The sequence below is a fragment of the Nomascus leucogenys genome, chromosome 18 (assembly GCF_006542625.1).
Source record: "Nomascus leucogenys isolate Asia chromosome 18, Asia_NLE_v1, whole genome shotgun sequence".
NCBI lineage: Eukaryota > Metazoa > Chordata > Mammalia > Primates > Hylobatidae > Nomascus > Nomascus leucogenys.
In genome coordinates this window covers 50,396,498-50,419,119 of record NC_044398.1, presented here as the reverse complement: position 1 = coordinate 50,419,119, position 22,622 = coordinate 50,396,498, and the positions used below count along the sequence as shown (strand labels likewise).

At 40.1% G+C, this 22,622-nt stretch overlaps 1 protein-coding gene across 1 annotated transcript in view; it reads left to right on the top strand.

Moving 5' to 3' along the window:
- ZEB1 (zinc finger E-box binding homeobox 1) overlaps positions 1-18,065 on the top strand; it is a 216,698-nt gene extending 198,633 nt beyond the window's left edge. Inside the window, exons 10-11 of the mRNA XM_030798920.1 lie at positions 5,511-5,674; positions 18,050-18,065. Coding sequence (XP_030654780.1) covers positions 5,511-5,525 — 15 coding nt within the window. The 3' untranslated portion in view covers positions 5,526-5,674; positions 18,050-18,065. The remainder of the gene's footprint in view (positions 1-5,510; positions 5,675-18,049) is intronic.
- The last annotated feature ends 4,557 nt before the right edge of the window (positions 18,066-22,622 follow it).

Sequence of the window (22,622 nt, the reverse complement as noted above, 5' to 3'; positions counted from 1 at the left end):
TCACTGAAAAGGATTAGGAACTAAGAATTAGAAACTCTTCTTAGGGGGTATCCACAAAGCTCAATGAGGGCAGTGCTTGATATGTATGGATAAATGGCTAATAAAGGAATTTAGGCATTACCAGAACTTTTCAGAAAGAAAATGTACGTGGACCTTTCCCAGTATTCCCTCATACGACATACAACAAAAATAATAGCAGAGCCATATATTATTTATTCATGTCATGCACAGGTATTTCACTACTATCAAAATGTTCACAAAAGCCTCATAAAAAATAGAAATAAAGACCATGTGCCCATGAACACATACATATTAAGTAGCAGAATGGGGATATGAACATAGGCTTATCTGAGTCCAAAATCCATGCTTCTTTTTTTTATTTTTTTGAGGCAGAGTCTTGCTCTATTGCCTGGGCTGAAGTACAGTGGTGTGAACATGACTCACTGCAGCCTCAAACCTCCTGGGCTCAAGTGATTCTCCCACCTCAGCCTCCTGAGTAGCTAGGACAACAGGCATACACCACCACACCTGGCTTTTTGTTGTTTGTTTGTTGGTTTGTTCGTTTGTTTGTTGGAGAGTCAGGGAGTCTCACTGTTTCCCAGGCTGGTCTTGAACTCCTGGGCTGGAGGAATCCTCCTGCCTTGGCCTCCCAAAGTGCTGGGATTATAGGCGTGAGCCACCATGTTCAGCCTGAAATCCATGCTCTTATCTAGCCTGTATCACATCTCATGAGAATAGTTTACAGTATCTCAATCTTCGCCTTGAAGTATATGGATAGAAAATATAAGACCAATATACATTTCATAGCCTGGTGGAAAAGAATGGATGGGGAATGAGATTTTTCAAATCTGTGTGCAAACTTAAAAAGAACTTTGAAAAGGATACTATTAAAGTGCACTGATTATGTTGACATGAAAACGTAAAGCAGATTTCATCTCGTCCTATCAGTGGAAGAATATATTAGGACGTTCAATATGTGAATGTTGTCCTCTGCTCTAGTTCACATTCTATTCAACAATAGCAGAATGCACACTTTTTTCCTAACACATGGGACATTCATGAAGAGGGACCATATTATGGGCCATAAGTCAACTCTCAGATTTAAAAGAATTGCAAATAAAGTATTTTATTTGACTACAAAAGAATTAAACTAGAAATCAGTAAATCAAATGTATCTGAAAAATCGCCCAAATTATTGGAAAATTGACAATACATTAGCCCAGATGTGGTTAAAAATAAATTATAAAATATGAGCTAAAAGTAAATACGACATATCAAAACTAGTAGCTTGCAGCAAAAGCAGTGAATATAAGAAAATGTATAGTATTAAATGCTTATATTAGAAAATAATAAAGGATTGAATCTTATCTAAGCTTCCATCTTAAGAAATTAAAACAAACCCAAACCAAGCAGGAAAGAGGAAATAATAACAATAGCACAGAAAACAAAATAGAGTAAATCAATGAAATCAGAATTTTTTTTAAAGATTAGTAAAATTGATAAACCTCTACCAGAAGAAAAGAGATACAAATTACTAATACCAGGACTGAGAGAGGCACATCATTACAGAGCCTATAAAGAAATGATAAGGAAATATTAATGAACTTTATGCCAGTAAATTTGGCAACTTAGATGAAAATGACATATTTCTTGACTCAAACTACCAACATCCACTCAAGAAGAAATAGATAACCTAAATTTTTATTATCAACGGAAATTACATTTCTAGTTAAAAATCTTCCCAAAAAGAAAATTCCCAGCCCAAACAAATTCACTGGTGAATTCTACCAAACATGTAAGGAAGATAACTGTACCCATTCTACACGAACTTATCTATAAAATTGAAGAGGAGAAAACACTTCCCACTTCAGCCTGTAAAGCCAGCGTTAACGTAATACCAAAACAAGTCAATAACGTTACAAGAAACAAATCTACACATTGATGTTGCTTGTAAACATGGATACAAAAATTTTTAACAAAATTTAGGAAATCAATTTGGACCATATATCAAAAGGAAAATAGATCATGACCAAATGAGATTTATCCTAGGAGTGCAAGCTTTTTAAGCATTCAAAAATCAGTTGCAGATTTTTCTTCCCAGGGGTTACAGCCCGACAAACCCATCATAAGTTTAAAATACCATGTCAAAAATGCATTTAGTATGCCTACTGAACATCATAGCCTAGCCTAACCTAGCTTAAACATGCTCAAAACACTTAATTAGCCCACAGTTGGGCAAAATCATTTCACACAAATCCTATTTTATAAGAAAGTGTTGAATGCTGGCAACACAGTACACTGTGGCGTATCAGTTGTTTACCCTCGTGATCATGTGGCTGACTGGAAGCTGTGGCTCACTGCTGCTTTGCAACATCACAAGAGTATTGTACTGCATATTGCTAGCCCAAAAAATATCAGAATTATGGTTAATCAAAAAATATTTTGATCAAAATATGGTTGCTATTGAATGTATTGCTTTTGCACCATCATAAAGATGAAAGATACAAAGTCAAGTCATCATAAGGCAGGACCGTTTGTAGTGTAATTCACTGTATTTACGGCATAAAAAGAAAAAAAATCATCTCAATAGGTGTGGAAGAAGCATCTGACAAAATTAAACACCAAGCCATTAATGTTCTCAGCAATCCAGGAATTGAAGGGAGTTTTCTCAACCTAATAAAGAGCATCAACAAAAAACCTACAGTTAACATCATACTCAGTGTGTAGGATCTAATGCTCTCCCCCTAAAATTAGGAACAAGGCAAGAATATCTGCTCTCACACCTTTATTGAACATTGTACTGGAGGTCCCACCCAGGGAAACATGACAAAAATAATGAAAGAAATACACATTGGGGAAAAAATAAGTAAAACTTTATTTGCAGATAGTGTGGCTGTGTAGAAAACAAGAATTTGCAAAAAAAACTAGAAAAGGTAAATGTAAGGTTACAAAATACACAGCCATTATGCAAAAATCAATCATATACTATCTGGTGATAAGAATGGAAAACAGGAATTTGCAAAAAACTAGAAAAGGTGAATGTAAAGTTCCAAGATACATAGTCATTATGCAAAAGTCAATCATATTCTATCTGGCGATAAGAATGGAAATGTTTTAAATATCAAAAGTATAAAATACTTATATTTGATAAAATATGGGCAAAGCCTGTACACTGAAAACTACAAAATGTTGCTGGGAAGAAATTAAAGATGCAACGAAAATTGAGAGATACTGTATGTTCATCGATCAGAAGACTCAATATCATTAAGATGTCAATTCTCCCCAAGATTTATTGACTCAGTGCAATTGCACTAAAAATCTCAGCAACATATCTGTAGAAATTGACAGGCTGGTTCTACACTTACATGGAAATGCAAAAGACTTCAAGTAGGCAAAACAATTTTGAAAAAAAAAAAAAAGTTGGAGGACTTACACTACCTGATTTCTAGAGACATTTTTATAAAGCTACAGTAATCAAGACAAAGTTATATTGGGTGTGAGAATAGACACATAGATCAAGAAAACAAATAACAGTAGAAAAAAGACCCACATATACATAATTGATTTTTGCCAAATGTTTCAAGGTATAAATGGTGACACAATCGTCCTTTCTAAAAGCAATGCTGATATTAGATATCTGTATGATATTAGATATCCATATGAACTTGATTCTTATACCGTATACAAAAATTTTTCAAAATGGATTATAGACCTAAATATAGGAGCTAAAATTATAAAACTTCTAGAGGAAATAAGCTCTTTGTGATCTTGAGTTAGACAAAGGTTTCCTAGATAAGACACTAAAAGCATGAATCATAGAATTGTTGGATTGGACTTCATCAAAATGTAAATCTGTTAGGAAGATGCCGTTAAGAAAATCAGAATGGGATACGCAGATGGGGAGAAAGTATTTGCAAAACAGATGTGCATATACCCAAGAGACGTTTAAAACATGTCTACACAATCTATATATGAATGTTCATTGCAGCACTACTTATAATAGCCAAAAAATGTAAACAACCCAAATCCATCAAGTGATGAATAGTTAAAATGTAGTATATCCATACAATGGAATACTATGGAGCCTTAAAAAGGAATGAAATTCTTGTACCTGCTACAACATAGATGAATCCTGAAAACATTATGCTAAGTGAAAGAAACCAGTCACAAGAGTACGTATTCTATTATTCATTTATATGAAATGTCCAAAATAGGTAAATCGATATAGACAGAAAGTAGATGAGTGGCTGCGTAGTGCTCGAGGTGGGGAGAGAATGGGGAGTGACTGGCTACTAATGGGTATGAGTTTCTTTTGGGGGTGATGAAAGTGTTCTAAATTAGATTGTGGTGATATTTGCACAACTCTGTGAGGATACTAATCCATGTAATTATATATTTTAAGGGGTTAACTATGGTATGTGAACTGTATCTTAATAAAGCTGTTAAAATATGTGTTTATACATGTTGAATATATAAAGAATATCTGAAAACTCTTACAACTAAATAAAAAGAAGAAAACACTTTTTTAATTGGGCAAAATTTTAAACTGACACTTTACCAAAAGACATTCAAGAGAGAAATAAGCATATGAAGAGATGATCAACACCATTAGTCACTAGGAAAAGACAAAACATACACTGACCCTGGCGCGGTGGCTCACGCCTGTAATCCCAACACTTTGGGAGGCCGAGGCAGGTGGATCACGATGTTAGGAGTTCAAGACCAGCCTGGCAAACATGGCGAAACCCCGTCTCTACTAAAAATACAAAAATTAGCTGGGTGTGGTGGCGGGCACCTGTAATCCCAGCTACTCAGGAGGCTGAGGCAGAGAACTGCTTGAACCCAGGAGGCAGAGGTTGCAGTAAGCCAAGATCACACCATTGCATTCCAGCCTGGGCAACACAGCGAGACTCCGTCTCAAAAAAAAAATAAATGCACTGTGCTATCACTACACAACCAATAGACAAAAAAAAAAAAAAAAAAAAAAAACACTGTGCTATCACTACACAACTGATAGAATGGCTGAAATTTAAAAGACTGTCGGTAACAAACACCAAATGTTGGCCAGGATATAGAGCAACTGGAACTTTTGTACATGGGTGGTAGGAATTTAAAATGGTAAAATAGTTTGTCAGTCTCTTATTAAAAACCCACATATTTAACGTATATACAACCCAAAAATCTCACCCCTTGGTATTCATCCAAGATAAATGAAAACATCTATCCACCTGAAGTATTGTATTAATATGTTCATAGCAGTTTTAGCAGTTTTAGTCATAATAGCCAAACCGGAGATAGCTCAAATGTCTATCAACCAGTGAACGAATAAACAAATTGCATTATATCCGTGCAACGGAATACCATAACAATAAATAACAACAAACGACATGGATGAATATCAAAAACAGATATGCTAAGTATAACATGATGGTGTGGTGGTTATATAGGTATACAAATTTGTCAAAACTAAATAAATTAGTGTGTTTAAAATCATGTTTTTTTGCATGCAGGTTGGAGCTCAATAGGGCTGATTTTTAAACACACAGGAGAATGTATTAAGACAATCAAAAAATGAATTCAATCCCTGAAGCTATAAGAAAGCAAAAGTTCCAAGTTCAAACAGAAATACAAATGCACTTTTACATAAAAATCATCTGATTTTATTCAAAAGAAGGTAGGTATGTTATTCTAAAGTTAAGTCTTGGAAAAACATTTTTAACTTTAATCTGCTTTATAAATAATAATTCCGTACAATGAATTATCTCACTTAGTGACTTTGCTGTACATTTCACAACTTACCTTTGAAAACTATCCCTTTCTGAAAGCTAAGCATTTGTGAGTATAACTTGTTGGGATGTTACTTTGGCTAAGATAGACATTCTAATGACACCCGCTTTTAGATGTTGGGTTTTTTTGTTTTGGCTAAAGTAGATTTAATTCTATGTAATATCCAAATTATAGAAAAGGTTATAGTGCATCAGAATAACAGAGGTATATAATTTATAATTTGGAGGACAGATTATCCTTTTAGATGTCAACTTCACATAACCCTCACTTCCTTTATTAATTAAAAACAGACCAAAAGTACTTGTTTTATATTCTAAGGGTAATAGTAAGCACTCTTTTTATGTTCTAATAATACGTTTTGAGCTTTGTTGCCTTTTTTGTTCAGTAACTCATATTTCTGTTATTGGATTAGGTTTGCTTTTCTTTCAGTCTTAGAATACTAGAAGGTGGGAAGGGAGAAAATATCTTCAGTACAGGCATCTTCAAGGCAAATTACAAGTTATATGTTTTTAATCATCTGTATCTTCAGAAAATGCTGTGTTCTTCTATTGCTGAAACCTAGACCTGTGATGTTGTCCTCATGTCATCTCTGATCCAAAGATTGTCCAGAGCATTAGGTCAGTTCTGGAGCTAGTCCAAACCTGGCTTACTTTAGGGAAATAATTTTCAAACTTTTGAAAAAGGAGATGGAAATCCAATGTGTGAAGCATGTACAAGTGGAGCTGTTCTGGTGGAAGAGAAGGAGGTGGGGCAGAACCCAAACCCAGCAGTTCATGTTCGAGAACTGTTTCCTACAGCAAACGTTCCTGGGGGGTTGAGGGTGCTAACTGAGTTTACAAGTCCTGGAGCTTCTCCAGACCTGCCCTAGATTGGCCCAAATGGAAGCCAAGATCTGAACACCCAGACTGCTGAGGCAGGCCTGGCAATGTATACTGGCTTGACATTCACCTGAGATGCTTATGCATTTGAAAAAGACAGGATTTTAGAAATACAGTGAGTTTTAGAAAATGCTTTCCTCAAGAGTATAGTTAATTTTAGAGGATGATAGCATACAACTCATTTTTAATATTAGAAACTCAAGAAGTTTTTGCTTTCCAGATCTTCAAAATAAGGAATTATGACTAGAAAATGTTCAGGGTCATCATATAAAATCACCAGAAATCCTATGAATTAAGCACAATAATTTCATCTGACAAACATGATTCCCAATGTAAACAAATCATAGAGCTTGTGTCAGTATTAACTCGTGTAATTTTTCAGCAGTAATTTTATTTTTCACAGACTTAAATGAGGGGAAATTTTCTGCTCCAACCTACTTCTCAGAGATATACTAAAATACATGGCAAGATCTATGAAAGTACGCTTGGAAAATTAGACGAAGAACTCTAATACCATGTGTGTGCCTGTGTGTGTCTCTATGCACACATATACACATGTGCTTACACATACACAAGTATACATCAACTTATTGTTCTCTACTAACAGGTGATAAGGACATCTAGCCATCCCAGGAGGACAATCGTATCTTGGCTTTGATTCAGCTGCACAAACAGAAGCTGAAAAAAGTAGAAATATGTAGTCCTCATCAGGTGTCAAGGTTAATACTGGAATGCTGTAGGTATCGCTGTGTTAGGAATTAGTTACAACGTTCCTATGAAGTGGACAAGGTAGTGGAACACAAATTCTGCAGGTAGTAACTACTCACAAAGCAGACTGCTTGAGCAAGGCTCTCTCTAGAAGCCACTGAGGGGACTATGATTAAATGTAAAGATTGCTTTACTCTGGCACATGTTATTGAGGGAAGGCCGACAAACAAAGAAGGTTGTAATAGATGTCTTTCCCCTTCGTTGAGGTAGTCACTAAGTTCAGAAGAGAGCTAGCCCTCCAACAGAACAAAGAGAAGAGACTTGCTGGCCAGCGGTGATCAAAGATTCTCAAATCCATTATTTCTTTTTGGGGATTGTGTATTCTTTTTTTATTGTGGTAAAATTTACCATGTTAACCATTTTTAAGTGTATACACTTCATTGGCACTAAGTACATTCACAGCGTTCTGCATTCATCACCCCCATCCATCTCCAGAACTTTTTCATGATTCCACACTGGAGCTTTGTACCCTTGAAATACTAACTACCCCTTCTCTTCTATCCCCAGGCTCTGGTAACCTCTATTTTACTTTCTGTCACATTAATTTGCCTGTTCCAGATATTTCACATAAGCAGAATCATACAATATCCTTTTGGTTCTAGATTATTTCACTTCACATAATATTTTCAGGCTTCACTTATATTGTAGCATATGTCAGAATTTCCATCCATTTTGTATACACCACATCTTGCTTACCTATTTATATAGCTCACTGCAGCTACAGACTCCTCCGGCCCCTGCCTCCTGAGTAGCTGGGACTACAGGTACACACCACCATACCCAGCTAATTTTTTATTTGTTTTTGTACAGAGTCTCTCTATGCTGCCAAGGCTGGTCTTGAACTCCTGGCCTCAAGCAAGCCTCCCAACTCTGCCTCCCAAAATACTGGGATTACAGGTGTGAGCCACCTTATTTATTTTTTGATGGTCATTAAATTGTTTCCACATTTTGACTACCGTGAATAATGCTGTTATGAACATGGCTTGCAAGTATCTGTTTGAGTCCCTGCTTTCAATTTTGGGGCATGTGTACTCAGAAGTGGAATTACTAGATCATATGATAATTCTAAGTTTAATTTTTTGAGGAACTATCTAACTGTCTTCCACAGTGGCTGCACCATTTTACGTGACCTTCGGTAATGCACAAGAATTTCAATTTCTCCACGTCCTCACCAACACTTGTTATTTTCTGTTGTTTTGTTGATAAGAGCCATTTTAACAGGTGTGAAGTGATACTGTAGTTTTGATTTGCATTTTTCTTCTGACTAGTGGTGTTGAACATCTTTTCATGTGTTTATTGACCATTTTTATATCTTCTTTAGAGAAATGTCCATTCAGGTCCTTTGCCCATGTTTGAATAGGGTTGTCTGAGTTTTCTCTGCTGTTAAGTTGTAGGGGTTCTTTATATATTCTGAATATGAATCCATTATCAGATATATGATTTGCAAATATTTTCTCTCATTTTGTGAGTTGTCTTTTCACTCTTGATAGTGTCCTTTGATACACAAAATTTATAATTGTGATGAAGTCCTAGCTTCTGCTTTTTTGTTGTTGTTGTTGCCTGTGCTTTTGGTGTCATATCCAATAAATCATTGCCAAATACAATGTCATAAAGCTTTTCATCAGTTTTCATCTAAGAGTTTCACAGTTTTAGCTCTTACATTTATAGTCCATTTTGTGGTTTTTTTTGTATATGGTGTACGGTAAGAGTTCAAGTTCATTCTTTGGCATGTGGATATTTTTCCCAGAACATTCGTTGAAAAGACATTGCATAGTCTGGACACCCTTGTGGAAAATCCATTTATTTATGGCAATACCACCCCGAACGTGTCTGATCTCATCTGATCTCGAAAATTCATTCACCATTATACAAGAATTCATTTCTGGGCTTTTTTTTTTTTTTTTTTTTTTTGAGACAGATCCTTGCTCCAGGCTGGAGTGCAATGGTGTGATCTTGGCTCACTGCAACCTCTGCCTCCCAGGTTGCAACTCTCCTGCCTCAGTCTCCTGAGTAGCTGGGATTACAGGTGCCCACCACCACACCTGGCTAATTTTTGTATTTTTGATAGAGATGGGGTTTCACCATGTTGGTCAGGCTGGTCTTGAACTCCTGACCTCAGGTGATCTGCCCGCCTCAGCCTCCCAAAGTGCTGGGATTACAGGCGTGAGAAACCGTGCCCGGCCTCTGGGCTTTCTTTATGTCTCTTCTCAAATTCATTCTTGCTCCAAAAATAAGAAAAAGGAGATATAGAATGTGTTGAAGACAAGAACCTACAGTAGGTGGTCTTTCTCTTTTACTAAATATTAGGTCAAGATGAGTCACAAAATTTTAAATCTGAAAAGGATATTTTCCTCCTGGAATATTGTTTTATTTTATTTTATTTTATTTTATTTTAAGTTCCAGGATCCATGTGCAGGATGTGCAGGCTTGTTACATAGGTAAACATGTGCCATGGTGGTTGCTGCACCTATCAACCCGTCACCTAGGTATTAAGCCCAGCATACATTAGCTTTCTTCTTTAATATTGTTTTGAAGGGTTGGTGATTATGCTCTATTGCATTGTAAGTCTTATATTTCTAGTCCCCCAGTAAAAGAAAAAAAGAACTGACACAGAGTGAATTTGGCTTAAATTTCATCAAAGAAGGACTAGCAGTTATGAACTGTTTGGGAGCTTTGCTTCCTTATTTGTTTGTTTTGTTTTGATCCCAGCCTAATAGTTTAGCAGAGTATTTATTTAGCTAACTCTATTCATATATTGTTTCTTACTATATACAGGTTCATTATTACTTAGGGCAATTGTAATATCTCAATAGTTCTTCTCTCCTACATTGGAAGATGCTGTGAGACAGTCACCTTTTCTATTGATATTGATCAACTAATGCTGCTTTATCTTCTCATCTGGACATACGTAAGTTTGTAAACTGAAACTGTATACAGTTTTCATTAGCTGCTTTACACCTTCATTTTCCTACTATGTTCACCTAGTAGTCATACATATTCTTTTGTTTCCTCTGCCAGCCCCTCTACCACTACCTTATCTCAAAATACTGGAATATCCGTGACCCCCTTATAAGCCCTCTAAGGTTGCCTGATTAATTAACAGCCTATTCTCTCAAATGTGTATCTCTAGCCCCCTGAGTTCCAGGCTACCCACTTAATAAGTCCACTTAGATGACTAAAAGACATCTGAAACTTAACCAGGTCCAAACTGACTCTTGACTTCCCCACCCTTACCCTCAACGTATTCCCAGCCATCCCCCATCCCAATAAAAACCAGTGCCTTCTACCCAGGGACTCAAGCCAAATCCTAAAAGTAGGGAGCAGGCACTGAAGGAGAGAGCCTCTTTCCTGCAGAATATCTTCAGGAGATCTGATTGTCTTATTCTTCCTTTCAGAGGAGAAAACAGCAATCTTGATTTTTCTGATTCCCATATGCTCCATTATTTTAGTTACAAATATTAAGCAAGGTAAAAATCAAGACATCAGAAAGTAGAGCTATCATGTAATTTAGTGAGTATTTGTTGAAATGGAGTTGGAAGGCAGTGGATGTCATAGTAAATGCAGAATAGGGAACCAAACCGCCATGTTCCCATCCTAGCTTGGACAATGATCACTACTGAACACCTTAGTGCCTTAGTCTCCTCTCTAGTAAAATGGAGATGATATTAATAGCACCCACTTGGAAGGCTGTTGTGATCATTCAATGAGTTCATGGATTGAACCCTTAGAGCAGTGTTGGGCACATTGTTGATAATGAATGCCAGCTGTTTTTATCTATTATGAGGCAGGCACCGTGAAAGATTCACGTGTAAAATAACTTAGTGTACTGAAGCAGACTGTCACACATACAAAGAAGACATGCAGCCGGGCGCGGTGGCTCACGCCTGTAATCCCAGCACTTTGGGAGGCCGAGGGGGGCGGATCAGGAGGTCAGGAGATCGAGACCATCCTGGCTAACACAGTGAAACCCCGTCTCTACTAAAAATACAAAAAAATTAGCCGGGCGAGGTGGCGGGCGCCTGTAGTCCCAGCTACTCGGGAGGCTGAGGCAGGAGAACGGCGTGAACCCCGGGGGGCGGAGCCTGCAGTGAGCCGAGATTGCGCCACTGCACTCCAGCCTGGGCGACAGGGAGACTCTGTCTCAAAAAAAAAAAAAAAAAAAAAAAGACGTGTAACATGGGGCAACACATGGAAACCACCCTAGTTTCTTTCCCATTGCCTCTCCGTCATTTGCGTCTTTCTCCTCTTTCACACAACCAAATCTCTTTGTAACCTGTCTTCCTATCACACACGCACACACAAAAAACCTCCCACTGGTTTCTTCCAGTCAGATAGATCTAAGTTTAAACCTGGAAATGCAAGAAATCACTTGTCAGATTCATTTGTAAAATGTACTTAATATGTTCCTTTTGAAGATTAAATGAGAAAATGTGTGCATAATTTCAGCATGTGCTACATACAGTAGGTATTCAATAAATAGAAGCTTCCTCCCCTATTTGTCTTCTATGTGCTGTGCAAATACTTTTCCGTAAGGACAACTTGATTACAGCTCCTCAAGCATGTTTGACCACTGCCTATGGAGTAGAATCTAAATTCCTCAGCATTTCCACCTTATTTTCAATAATAATATTAATGATGTAAACTAAAAATAAAATTCTAAGTCCCAGACCATCTGAATGGACTTGTCCTCTTGGCCAAGGGCACCCCAAACTTAACCTGAAAAACTAGTTCAGCCCATGATGGGAGTAAGATTGGGGAGGGGGTCAGACATGCCTAATTTTACCCTCCTTTTGGAATTCAGGAAAAGTTGACCAGCATTATCATCAACACAGACGTGAAGACTGGTAGAACAGACTCTTTAAGTCTGATAAGAAACATTTACAATCTATTCTCTCTGAAACCTGCTATGATGGAGGCTAAGTGATAGAACCTTGGTCTTCACAACTCTTATCTTAACCCAGACATTTCTTTCTATTGGTTCTAAGTCTTTAGACAATAACTTAACTCTTTCAACCAACTGCCAATCAGAGAATGTTTGAATCTACCTATGACCTGGAAGCCCTTGCTTCAAGTCATCCTGCCTTTCTGGACCCAACCAATGTACGTCTTACATGTATTGATTGATGTCTCATGTCTCCCTAAAATGTATAAAGCCAAACTGTAGGCCGACCACCACAGGCACATGTTCTCAGGACCTCCTGAGGGCTGGTCACAGGACATTTGTCACTCATATTTGGCTCAGAATAAATCTCTTCAAATATTTTACAGCATTTGATTATTTTTATTAACAATGGCTAATATTTATTGAGCACTCACTTTTGTCAGGCACTGGGCTAAGTGTATCACTCTTATGAACTCTTTAATCCTCATAACAACTCTTTGAGATAGGTGCCTGTGATATAATGAAAAATTGCAAGGAAAACAATTTTTTGTAGTTTCTTCTACTATACTCTTACAACACACATCCACAGTGGATACCAGCTGATTGTCCTCTAATTCAGTTCAATTCTAACATTATTTGAAGATAGTATTGGGCACATTGTGTCAGATCCCACAGGTTGAGGGCTCAGTCCACAAGACTGTCCCCACTTCTGATGCCAATCACAAGGTTGTATTACCACCCATGCTTCTGACCAACTGCTATAAATCGGGGTTCCCACAACTCCTCTCTTTGGGTTGGATTAACTTGCTAGAGTGGCTCATAGAGCTCAGGAAAACACTTATGCTTACCAGTTCATTATAAAGAATATTAAAAAGGGTGCAGATGAAAAGAAGAGTAGGGTGAGGTATAGTAGAAAGAGCCTGGAGTTTCTAGGCCCTCCCTGGGATGCCACCCTCAAAGAAGCTCTACATGTTCAGCTGTCCGAAAGTTCATGTGAACCCTGTTCTTTTGGGTTTTATGAAGGCTTCATTACATGGGCATGATTGATTAGATCGTTGACCATTGGTGATCAACTTCAGCTACACTTCAGTGCTTCTCCACTCCCTGAAGGTGAGAGTGGGATGAGTGTGTGATTGGAAGTCCCAACCCTCTAATCATGCTTCAGTCTTTCTGGTGACCAGCCCCCATCCAGGAGCTAACTAACTAGAGGCTGCCAACCATCAGTCAATCATTAGCATACAAAAAGACACTTATCACTTTAAAGATTCCAAGGATTTTAGGAGTTGTATGCCAGGAGACTGGGATGAGAACCAAGCATATATTTTTTAATATCACAAAAATATACTGTAGATTTGGTCTTTGCACAGAATCCTAAAACCCTTGGAATTTCCTGAACTAAAGGAGTGTCTTTTGTTATTCATAATGAGGTCTTTTCAACTATATCTGAGTTTATGCTAACAAGGTGATTTAAGGTGGCCCCTCAGATGCTCAGAGGGAGCAGCTGGCCCTGCCAGAATAATCCTGCAGAGAATTAGATGGTTGGAAGTTTCAGCCCCACACCCTGACCTTCTGGGAGAGGAATGGGTCTGGATATTGAGTTCAATCAGCAGTGGCCAATGACATACTCAATCATGCCTATGTAGTGAAGCCTTGATAAAAATTCCTGAAACACTCTTCTCTCTCATCCCTATGTTCTCATGATACATTAAGATCAAACACCAATGCCATCTTCTACACAAATTCTACACCATTCTGTGCTACGGCCAAGTAATGCACCTCATTTACATGCCATGACAGACCCACAGCTTCACTCACGAATTCACTGCTGTATTTGCAATGAGGCTACGCTACCCACAGGCTGCTCCCAGTGTGACAGACTAAGGCAGGCTCAATACTGGGAGGTTCGAGTCAACTCGGACACTGACTTGGCACAGGAACTCTTGATAGCCTTACCAAGTCTTCCTTGGGCTGCACACACTTCCACCTAACCCCCTCCTCTTTCCTTCACTCAGGGTCAGGCTTGCATGGTAGCTCTATGGCTGTCCCAGGCTTTCTCAGCTTCCTGCCTGGTTTAGATCTGTGTCTCACCTAAATTTCATTTCAAATTATAATCTCCCATGTTGGAGGTGCGGCCTGGTGCAAGGTGATTGGATCATGGGGGTGGATCCTTCATGAATGGTTTAGCATCGTCCCTTGGTGCTGTTTCGTGACAGAGTTATCATGAGATCTGGTTGTTTAAAAGTGTGTGGCCCCTCCCGCCGCTTTGATCTTGCTCCTGCCATGTAAGATGCCCACTCCTGCTTTGCCTTCTTCCATGAGTAAAAGTACCCTGAGGCCCCCCCAGAAGCAGATGCCACCATGCTTCCTGCACATCCTGCAGAACCATGAGCCAATTAAACCTCTCATCTTTACAAATTATCCAGTCTCAGGTATTTCTTTATAGCAGTGCAAAAATGGACTAATACAGAAAATTGGTACTGGGAGTGGGGCATTGTTATAAAGAGACCTGAAAATGTGGAAGCAACTTTCAAACTGGGTAACAGGTAAAGGCTGGAAATATTTGGAAGACTCAGAAGGCAGGAAGATGAGGGGAGGTTTGGAGCTTCCTAGAGTCTTGTGGAATGGTTTTGACCAAAATGCTGGTAGTGATATGGACAGCAAAGTCCAGGATGAGGAGGTCTCAAATGGAAATCAGGAACTTATTGGAAAATGGAGCAAAGGTCACTTTTGTTATGCTTTAGCAAAGAATTTGGAGGCATTATGCCCCTGCCCTAAGGATCCGTGGAACTCTGAACTTGAGAGTGATGATTTAGGGTATCTGGTGGAAGAAATTTCTAAGCAGCAAGGCATTCAAGATGTGGCCTGGCTACTTCTAACAGCCTATGCTTACATATGTGAGTAAAAACATGACCTGAAACTGGAATTTACATTTAAAAGGAAGCAGAGAGTAAAAGTTTGGAAAATTGCAGCCTGCCCATGTGGCAGAAAAGAAAATCTCATTTTCAAGACAGGAATTTAAGCCAGCTACAGAAATTTGCATAAATAAAGAGGAGCCAAGTGCTAATATCCATGTATTCATCTGTTTTCACATTGCTGATAAAGATATACCTGAGACTGGGCAGTTTATAAAAGAAAGAGGTTTATTGGACTTACAATCCCACGTGGCTGAGGAGGCCTCATGATCATGGAGGTGAAAGGCATGTCTCACATGGCGACAGGCAAGAGAAGAGCTCGTGCAGGAAAACTCCCATTTTTTTTTTTTTTTTTTTTTGAGACGGAGTCTCGCTCTCTCACCCAGGCTGGAGTGCAGTGGCACGATCTTGGCTCGCTGCAAGCTCCACCTCCCGGGTTCACGCCATTCTCCTGCCTCAGCCTCTCCAAGTAGCTGGGACTACAGGTGCCCACCACCACGCCTGGCTAATTTTTTGTATTTTTAGTAGAGACGGGGTTTCACCGTGGTCTCAATCTCCTGACCTCGTGATCCGCCCGCCTCGGCCTCCCAAAATGCTGGGATTACAAGCGTGAGCCACCGCGCCCGGCCTAAAACTCCCATTTTTTAAAACCATCATATTTAGTGAGACTTATTCACTATCAGGAGAACAGCACTGGAAAGACCTGCCCCATGATTCAATTATCTCCCATCAGGTCCCTCCCACAACACATGGGAAGCATGGGAGCTACAAGATGAGATTTGGGTGGGGACAGAGAACCAAACCATATCATTCCACCCTGGCCCCTCCCAAATATCATGTCTTCATATTTCAAAACCAATCATGCCTTCTCAACCGTCCCCCAAAGTCTTAACTCATTTCAGCATTAACTCAAAAGTCCACAGTCCAAAGTCTCATCTGAGACAAAGCAAGTCCCTTCCACCTATGAGCCTATAAAATCAAAAGCAAGTTAGTTACTTCCTAGATACAATAGAGATACAGGCATTGGGTAAATACAGCCGTTTCAAATGGGAGAAATTGGCCAAACAAAGGGGCTACAGGCCCCATGCAAGTCCAAAATCCAGGGGGGCAGTCAAATCTGTAAGCTCCAAAATGATCTCCTTTGACTCCATGTCTCACATCCAGATCATGCTGATGCAAGAGGTAGGTTCCTATGGTATTGGGCAGCTCCACCCCTGTGGCCTTGCAGGGTTCAGCCTCCCTCCTGGCTGCTTTCAAGGGCTGGCATTGAGTGTCTGCAGCTTTTCCAGGAGCACAGTGAAAGTTGTCAGTGGATCTACCATTCTGGGATGTGGAGGATGGTGACTCTCTTCTCACAGCTCCAGAAGGTGGTGCCCCAGTAGGGACTCTGTGTGGGGGATCTGGCCCCACATTTTCCTTCTGCACTGCCCTAGCAGAGGTTCTCCATGACAGCCCCACCCCTGCAACAAACTTCTGCCTGGACATCCAGGCATTTCCATACATTCTCTGAAATCTAGATGGAGGTTCCCAAGCCTTAATTCTTGACTTCTGTGCACTCACAAGGCTCAACACCACATGGAGGCTGCCAAGGATTGGGGCTTGCACCCTCTGAAGCCATGGCCCCAGCTCTACACTGGCCCCTTTTAGCCATGGCTGGAGCAGCTGGGACCCAGGGAACCAAGTCCCTAGGCTGCACACAGAACAGGAATCCTGGGTCCAGCCCATGAAACCATTTTCTCCTAGGCCTCCAGGCCTGTGATGAGAGGGGCTGCCGTGAAAACGTCTGACATGCCCTAGAGACATCTTCCCCATTGTCTTGGAAGTAACATTCAGCTCCTTGTTACTTATGCAAATTTCTGCAACTGGCTTGAATTTCTCCTCAGAATATGGGATTTTCTTTTCTATCATACTGTCCAGCTACAAATGTTCTGGACTTTTATGCTCTGCTTCTCTTCTAAAACTGAATGCTTTTAACAGCACCCAAGACACATCTTAAATGGTCTGCTGCTTAGAAATTTCTTCCACCAGATACCCTAAATCATCTCCGTCAAGTTCAAAGTTTCACAAGTCTGTAGGGCAGGGGCAAAATGCTGCCAGTCTGTTTACTAAAGCATAACAAGAGTCACCTTTGCTTCGGTTCCCAACTAGTTCCTCATCTCCATCTGAAACCACCTCAGCTTGGACCTTATTGTTCATATCAGTATCAGCATTTTTGTCAAAGCCATTCAACAAGTCTCTAGGAAGTACCAAACTTTCCCACATTTTCCTGTCTTCTTCTGAGCCCTCCAAACTGTTCCAACCTCTGCCTGTTACCCACCTCCAAAGTCGCTTCTACATTTTTGGGTATCTTTTCAGCAATGCCCCACTTCGCTGGTACCAATTTATTGTATTAGTCCATTTTCATGCTGCTGATAAAGTCAAACTCAACACTGGGCAATTTACAAAAGAAAGGTGGACTTACAGTTCCACCTGGCTGGGGAGGCCACACAATCATGGCAGAAGGTGAAATTGCAAAATACAATCCTCCCTTCTCAATAGTTCCCCAAAGTCTTAACTGATTCCAGGATTAACTCAAAAGTCCAAAATCTCATCTAAGACAGGGCAAGCCCCTTCCACCTATGAGTCTGTAAAATAAAAAACAAGTTAGTTACTTCCAAGATACAATGGGGATACAAGAACTGGGCACACGGCAGCAGACAAGAGAAGAGTTTTTGCAGGGAAACTCCCATTTTTTAAAACCATCAGATTTTGTGAGACTTATTCACTGTCAAAAGAACAGCACAAGAAAGACCCACCCCCATGATTCAATTATGTCCCACCAGGTTCCTCCTACAACACGTGGGAATTATTGGAGCTACAAGGTGAGATTTGGATGGGGGCACAGAGCCAAACCATATCAATCTAAGACAATGGGGAAAAGACCTTGAAGGCATTTCAGAGACCTTTGCAGCAGCTCCTCCCATCACAGGCCCAGAGTCCTAGGAGGAAAGAATGGTTTTGTGGAACAGGCCCAGGGCCCTGCTACCCTATGCAGCCTCAGGACATGCTCCCTGCATCCCAGCCACTCCAGCTCCAGCTTTGGCTCAAAGGTGCCCAGATGCAGCTCTGGCCACTCCTTCAGAGGATACAAACTGTAAGCTTTGGCAGCTTCCACATGATGTGGAGCCTGTGGTTATGCAGAGTGCAAAAGTTGAGGCTTGGGAGCCTCCACTTAGATTTCAAAGGATGTATGGAAAAGCCTGAATGTCCAGGCAGAAGTCTGCTGCAGAGGCGGAGCACTCATGGAGAACCTCTACTAGGGCAACGTGAAGGGAAAATGTGGGTTTGAAGCCCCCACACAAAGTTCTCCATTGAGGCACTGATAGTGGAGCTGTGAGAAGAGGGCCACTGTTCTCCAGACCCCAGAATGGTAGATCCACTGACAGCTTGCACCCTATGCCTGGAAAAGCCATAAGGATTCAACACCAGCCTGTGAAAGCAACCACAGGGGCTGAACCCTGGAAAGCCACAGAGCCAGAGTGGCTTAAGGCTTTGGGAGCCCACCTCTTTCATCAGCATACCCTGGATGTGAGACATGAAGTCAAAGGAAATTATTCTGGCCCACCATTCCTTTGGTACTGTCTTGTGATAGAGTTCTCATGAGAGCTGGTTTTTTAAAGGTGTATAACACCTACCCCCACCCCCCAGCTTTTGGTCCTGCTCATGCCATGTAAGACACCTGCTCAGGCTTTGCCTTCTGCCATGAGTAAAAGCTCCCTTAGGCCTCCCCAGAAGCAGATGCCACCCTGCTTCTTGTACAGCCTACAGAACCATGAACCAATTAAACCTCTTTTCTTTATAAATTACCCAGTCTCAGGTATTTTTTATAGCAGAGTGAAAATGGACTAATACACCCCCCATTTCTCTGCAGCTATACCTCCTGATTGAATCCCTGCACATTTAGTTCTATCTCGGACTCTGCTTCTTGAAGGACCCATACTAACACACTCCCCTGGGTTGAAATTATGCTTTTGCTCTCTGAGCCCCCAGAGTGCCTCTTCAGCACCTCTCTCATGACACATAACAGTCTACCTTAAGCTGCCAGTACTGTCTTATTTCCTCCACTGGACCAGAAGCTTCTCTCAAGGCTCTAAGTCTGAATCATTTTTTTATTCTTCTCTACATCTGGCAGATGTCAATAAATATTTGTTGACTAAATGGGTAGGTAAATAAAGATGTGAGATGAGGCAACACAGTGAGGCAGGGAAACATTTCTCAAAGTGTGCTTACTGGGATATTAATGAGTGTTATTTGAAGAAAAACAAAAAGCAGAATCCCACAGTCAAATAAATTTTGGAACGGATGAAGCAAACAAAAATTAACAGGTGTCTACTGTAAGAATTCTCTGGGCATTTAAGGTGCTACTTCTGTTTTGTGACACTCCAGGAGGCACAGTCCTTGTGTGATCATAGGCTTGGTGTTCTGTGGAACCCATTTTGGGTTCATGTAATTAGGAAGGACAGGTAAAGCTTCCAGAGGCATGGCGCTTGAGTCTTGAATTGTAAGGATTTCAAGATTGAAGAAAGAAACAGAAGGACTTTCCAGGCAACATTTCTTACACTACAGAGGCAGGAAAGCACAAGACATATTCATGGAAGATCATGCAGACTGTTTATCTACCAGGTTTCTATAGGAGACAGAAGGATAGCAAGGCCAAGAGCAAAGGTCATGAAGGAGCTGTATTCAGACTACGATATTGGCATTTTATCATATGCGATGAAGGTTTTTGCACCGGGAAATGGTGGAATAAATGGTGACAAAGGGAATCACTAGTTTTAATTAGAAAGGCATACTGCATGTGTAATGACTTGGCAAGAAAAATTCCATATGTTGCAAGAACAAATGAAGCAATCTCAAGTTTTATATCCAAGGCTATTTGTTTGTCACATTACTAAATCCATAGTCATAATAAGGCTTCTGTTATGCTTAATGTTCTAGTTTGCAATAGGTGTCATGGAAAGAATCTATTAAAACCCTACGAGGATGAACAAATTCTTTTTTTTGTTTTTTGTTTTTTGTTTTTTTTTTTGAGATGGAATCTCGCTCTGTCACCCAGGCTGGAGTGCAGTGGCATGATCTCGGCTCACTACAACCTCCTGGGTTCAGCTGATTTTCTGCCTCAGCCTCTTAAGTAGCTGGGACTACAGGTGCCTGCCACCACGCCTGGCTAATTTTTGTATTTTTAGTAGAGATGGCTTTTCACCATGTTGTCCAGGCTGATTTTGAACTCCTGACCTCAGGTGATCCACCACCTTGGCCTCCCAAAGTGCTGGGATTACAGGCATGATCCACCGCACCCGGCCAAGGATGAACAAATTCTTTTGCATCAACTTTTAAGGAACAGAAGTGGTAAATCACATCCCCTCAAATTCCTGGTTCTTTTGTGACTCAAATTGGTAAGTTGCAGTCACATCTTTGGTACACTTGTACACTATACAGCTACAGTTTATATACTTTAAGTAATCCTTAATTTTGTTAACTTCAAGAGATATTTAGTGCTTGTGGGTGTTATCTTGAAACCAAAATGCTGATATATAGCACAATGCAGATTCAAGTGCCAGTGCATGCCCATCACTTCCTCAGTAGATCAAAGTGTCGCAGCAGCATGCATTGCTGCTGAGTTTGTGCTTTTAAGCAAGTCTCATGTTTGCAGATTCTCCCTTGGATTATATGATCTCAAGGGATTAATTTAAACTTAAATTATTTTTAATTTTGCACTTCAACATTTTGGGCTTAAACTATTCAAATCAAAGTAGGAACAATTTCAAATTGTTCCAAAGTCAACTAGTTCTATCTGTCCATCTCTGCGCTGGGGTTTGAAATCCACGGGTGCTTATTGACCCTTTTGGGTTGGAGTTAGGTCAAGCATTTACCTCCTCAGGCTGCACTTTCTATCTGTCCAAAGCCAACTGATATGGTTTGAATATTTGTCCCCTCCAAATCCCATATTGAAATTTGATCTCCAGTGTTGGAGTTGGGGCCAAGTGAGAGGTGTTTGGGTGATGGGGGTGAGTCTCTCATGAACAGCTTGGTGCCGTCCCCACAGTAATGAGTGAATTCTTGCTCTATTAGTTCATGTGAGAATTGGTTGTTTAAAAGAGCCTGGTGCCCACCCCTTGCCGTGTGACATGCTGCCTCCCCTTGCCTTCTGCCATGGGTAAACGCTTCCTGAGGACTCACCTGAAGCCAAGCAGATGGCAGCACCATGCTTCTTGTACATCCTACAGAACCATGAGCCAAATAAACCTTTTTTCTTTATAAATTACCCATTCTCAAGTATGGTGTATTGGTCTATTTTCATGCTGCTGATAGAGACCTACCCAAGGCTGGGCAATTTGCAAAAGAAAGAGGTTTAATCAACTTACAGTTCCATGTGGCTAGGGAGGCCTCACAATCAAAGCAGAAGGTGAAAGGCACGTCTCACATGGTGGCAGACAAGAGAAGAGAATTTGTGCAGAGAAACTCCGCTTTTTAAAACCATCAGATCTCATGAGACTTATTCACTATCACGAGAACAGCATGGAAAAGACCTGCCCCCATGATTCAATTACCTCTTACCAGGTCTATCCCACAACATGTGGGAATTCAAGATGAGATTTGGGTGGGGGCACAGCCAAACCATATCGTATGGGTACTTTATAGCAACACAAAATGGACTAATACGCCAACATTTGTTATGGCACTTGTGGTGAGTTAGACAGGAGTGTTTCCTGAAAGTATCTTCAATGACTAAAATATGTCTTTGCAACTGTTCTTCTTAGAATGCAAATAAGATTTATATCTTTCAATTTGACATTTTGCTTTTCCAATGTTAATGCTTATCTCTTTTAGTTTATAAGCTAAGATTTTTCCCCAACCATTCTCTATCTAAACATACAACCAACTCCACTGTGTCAGACTAATGTCAAAGAGAAACCCATGGCCACAGGAATCCCTGAATGTATTTTTTTTCACTTTCTCTTCACTCAGTCACGCTGGCTGCCTGACCCCAGGAGCTTTGTTCATTCTTTTTCCTCTATGTAAGACGTTGTTTCTTCTCCTCCTCACCAGGTTAACTCCCATCACTTACTCAGAGAAACCTTCCCTGTCATAATGGAATCAGTGCTTCTTTTATCATCTCTCTTTGCATTTACTTTTAGAATGCATAACAGTTGCAAATTTTGTGCTTGTGTGGTTAATAGTAGCCTGATTTCTTCTGGATTCTAATCTCCCTAAGATAATGAATCTGGTTGTCTTTACTATAATATAGTATATGAAATTAGATTTTATATATATATACTTAAACCGCTTTAATAGGATTCCCAAGAAGTTGTCTACTTTAGAAATTTCCCAAAGAAAACTGAAAAGAGAGCAAGC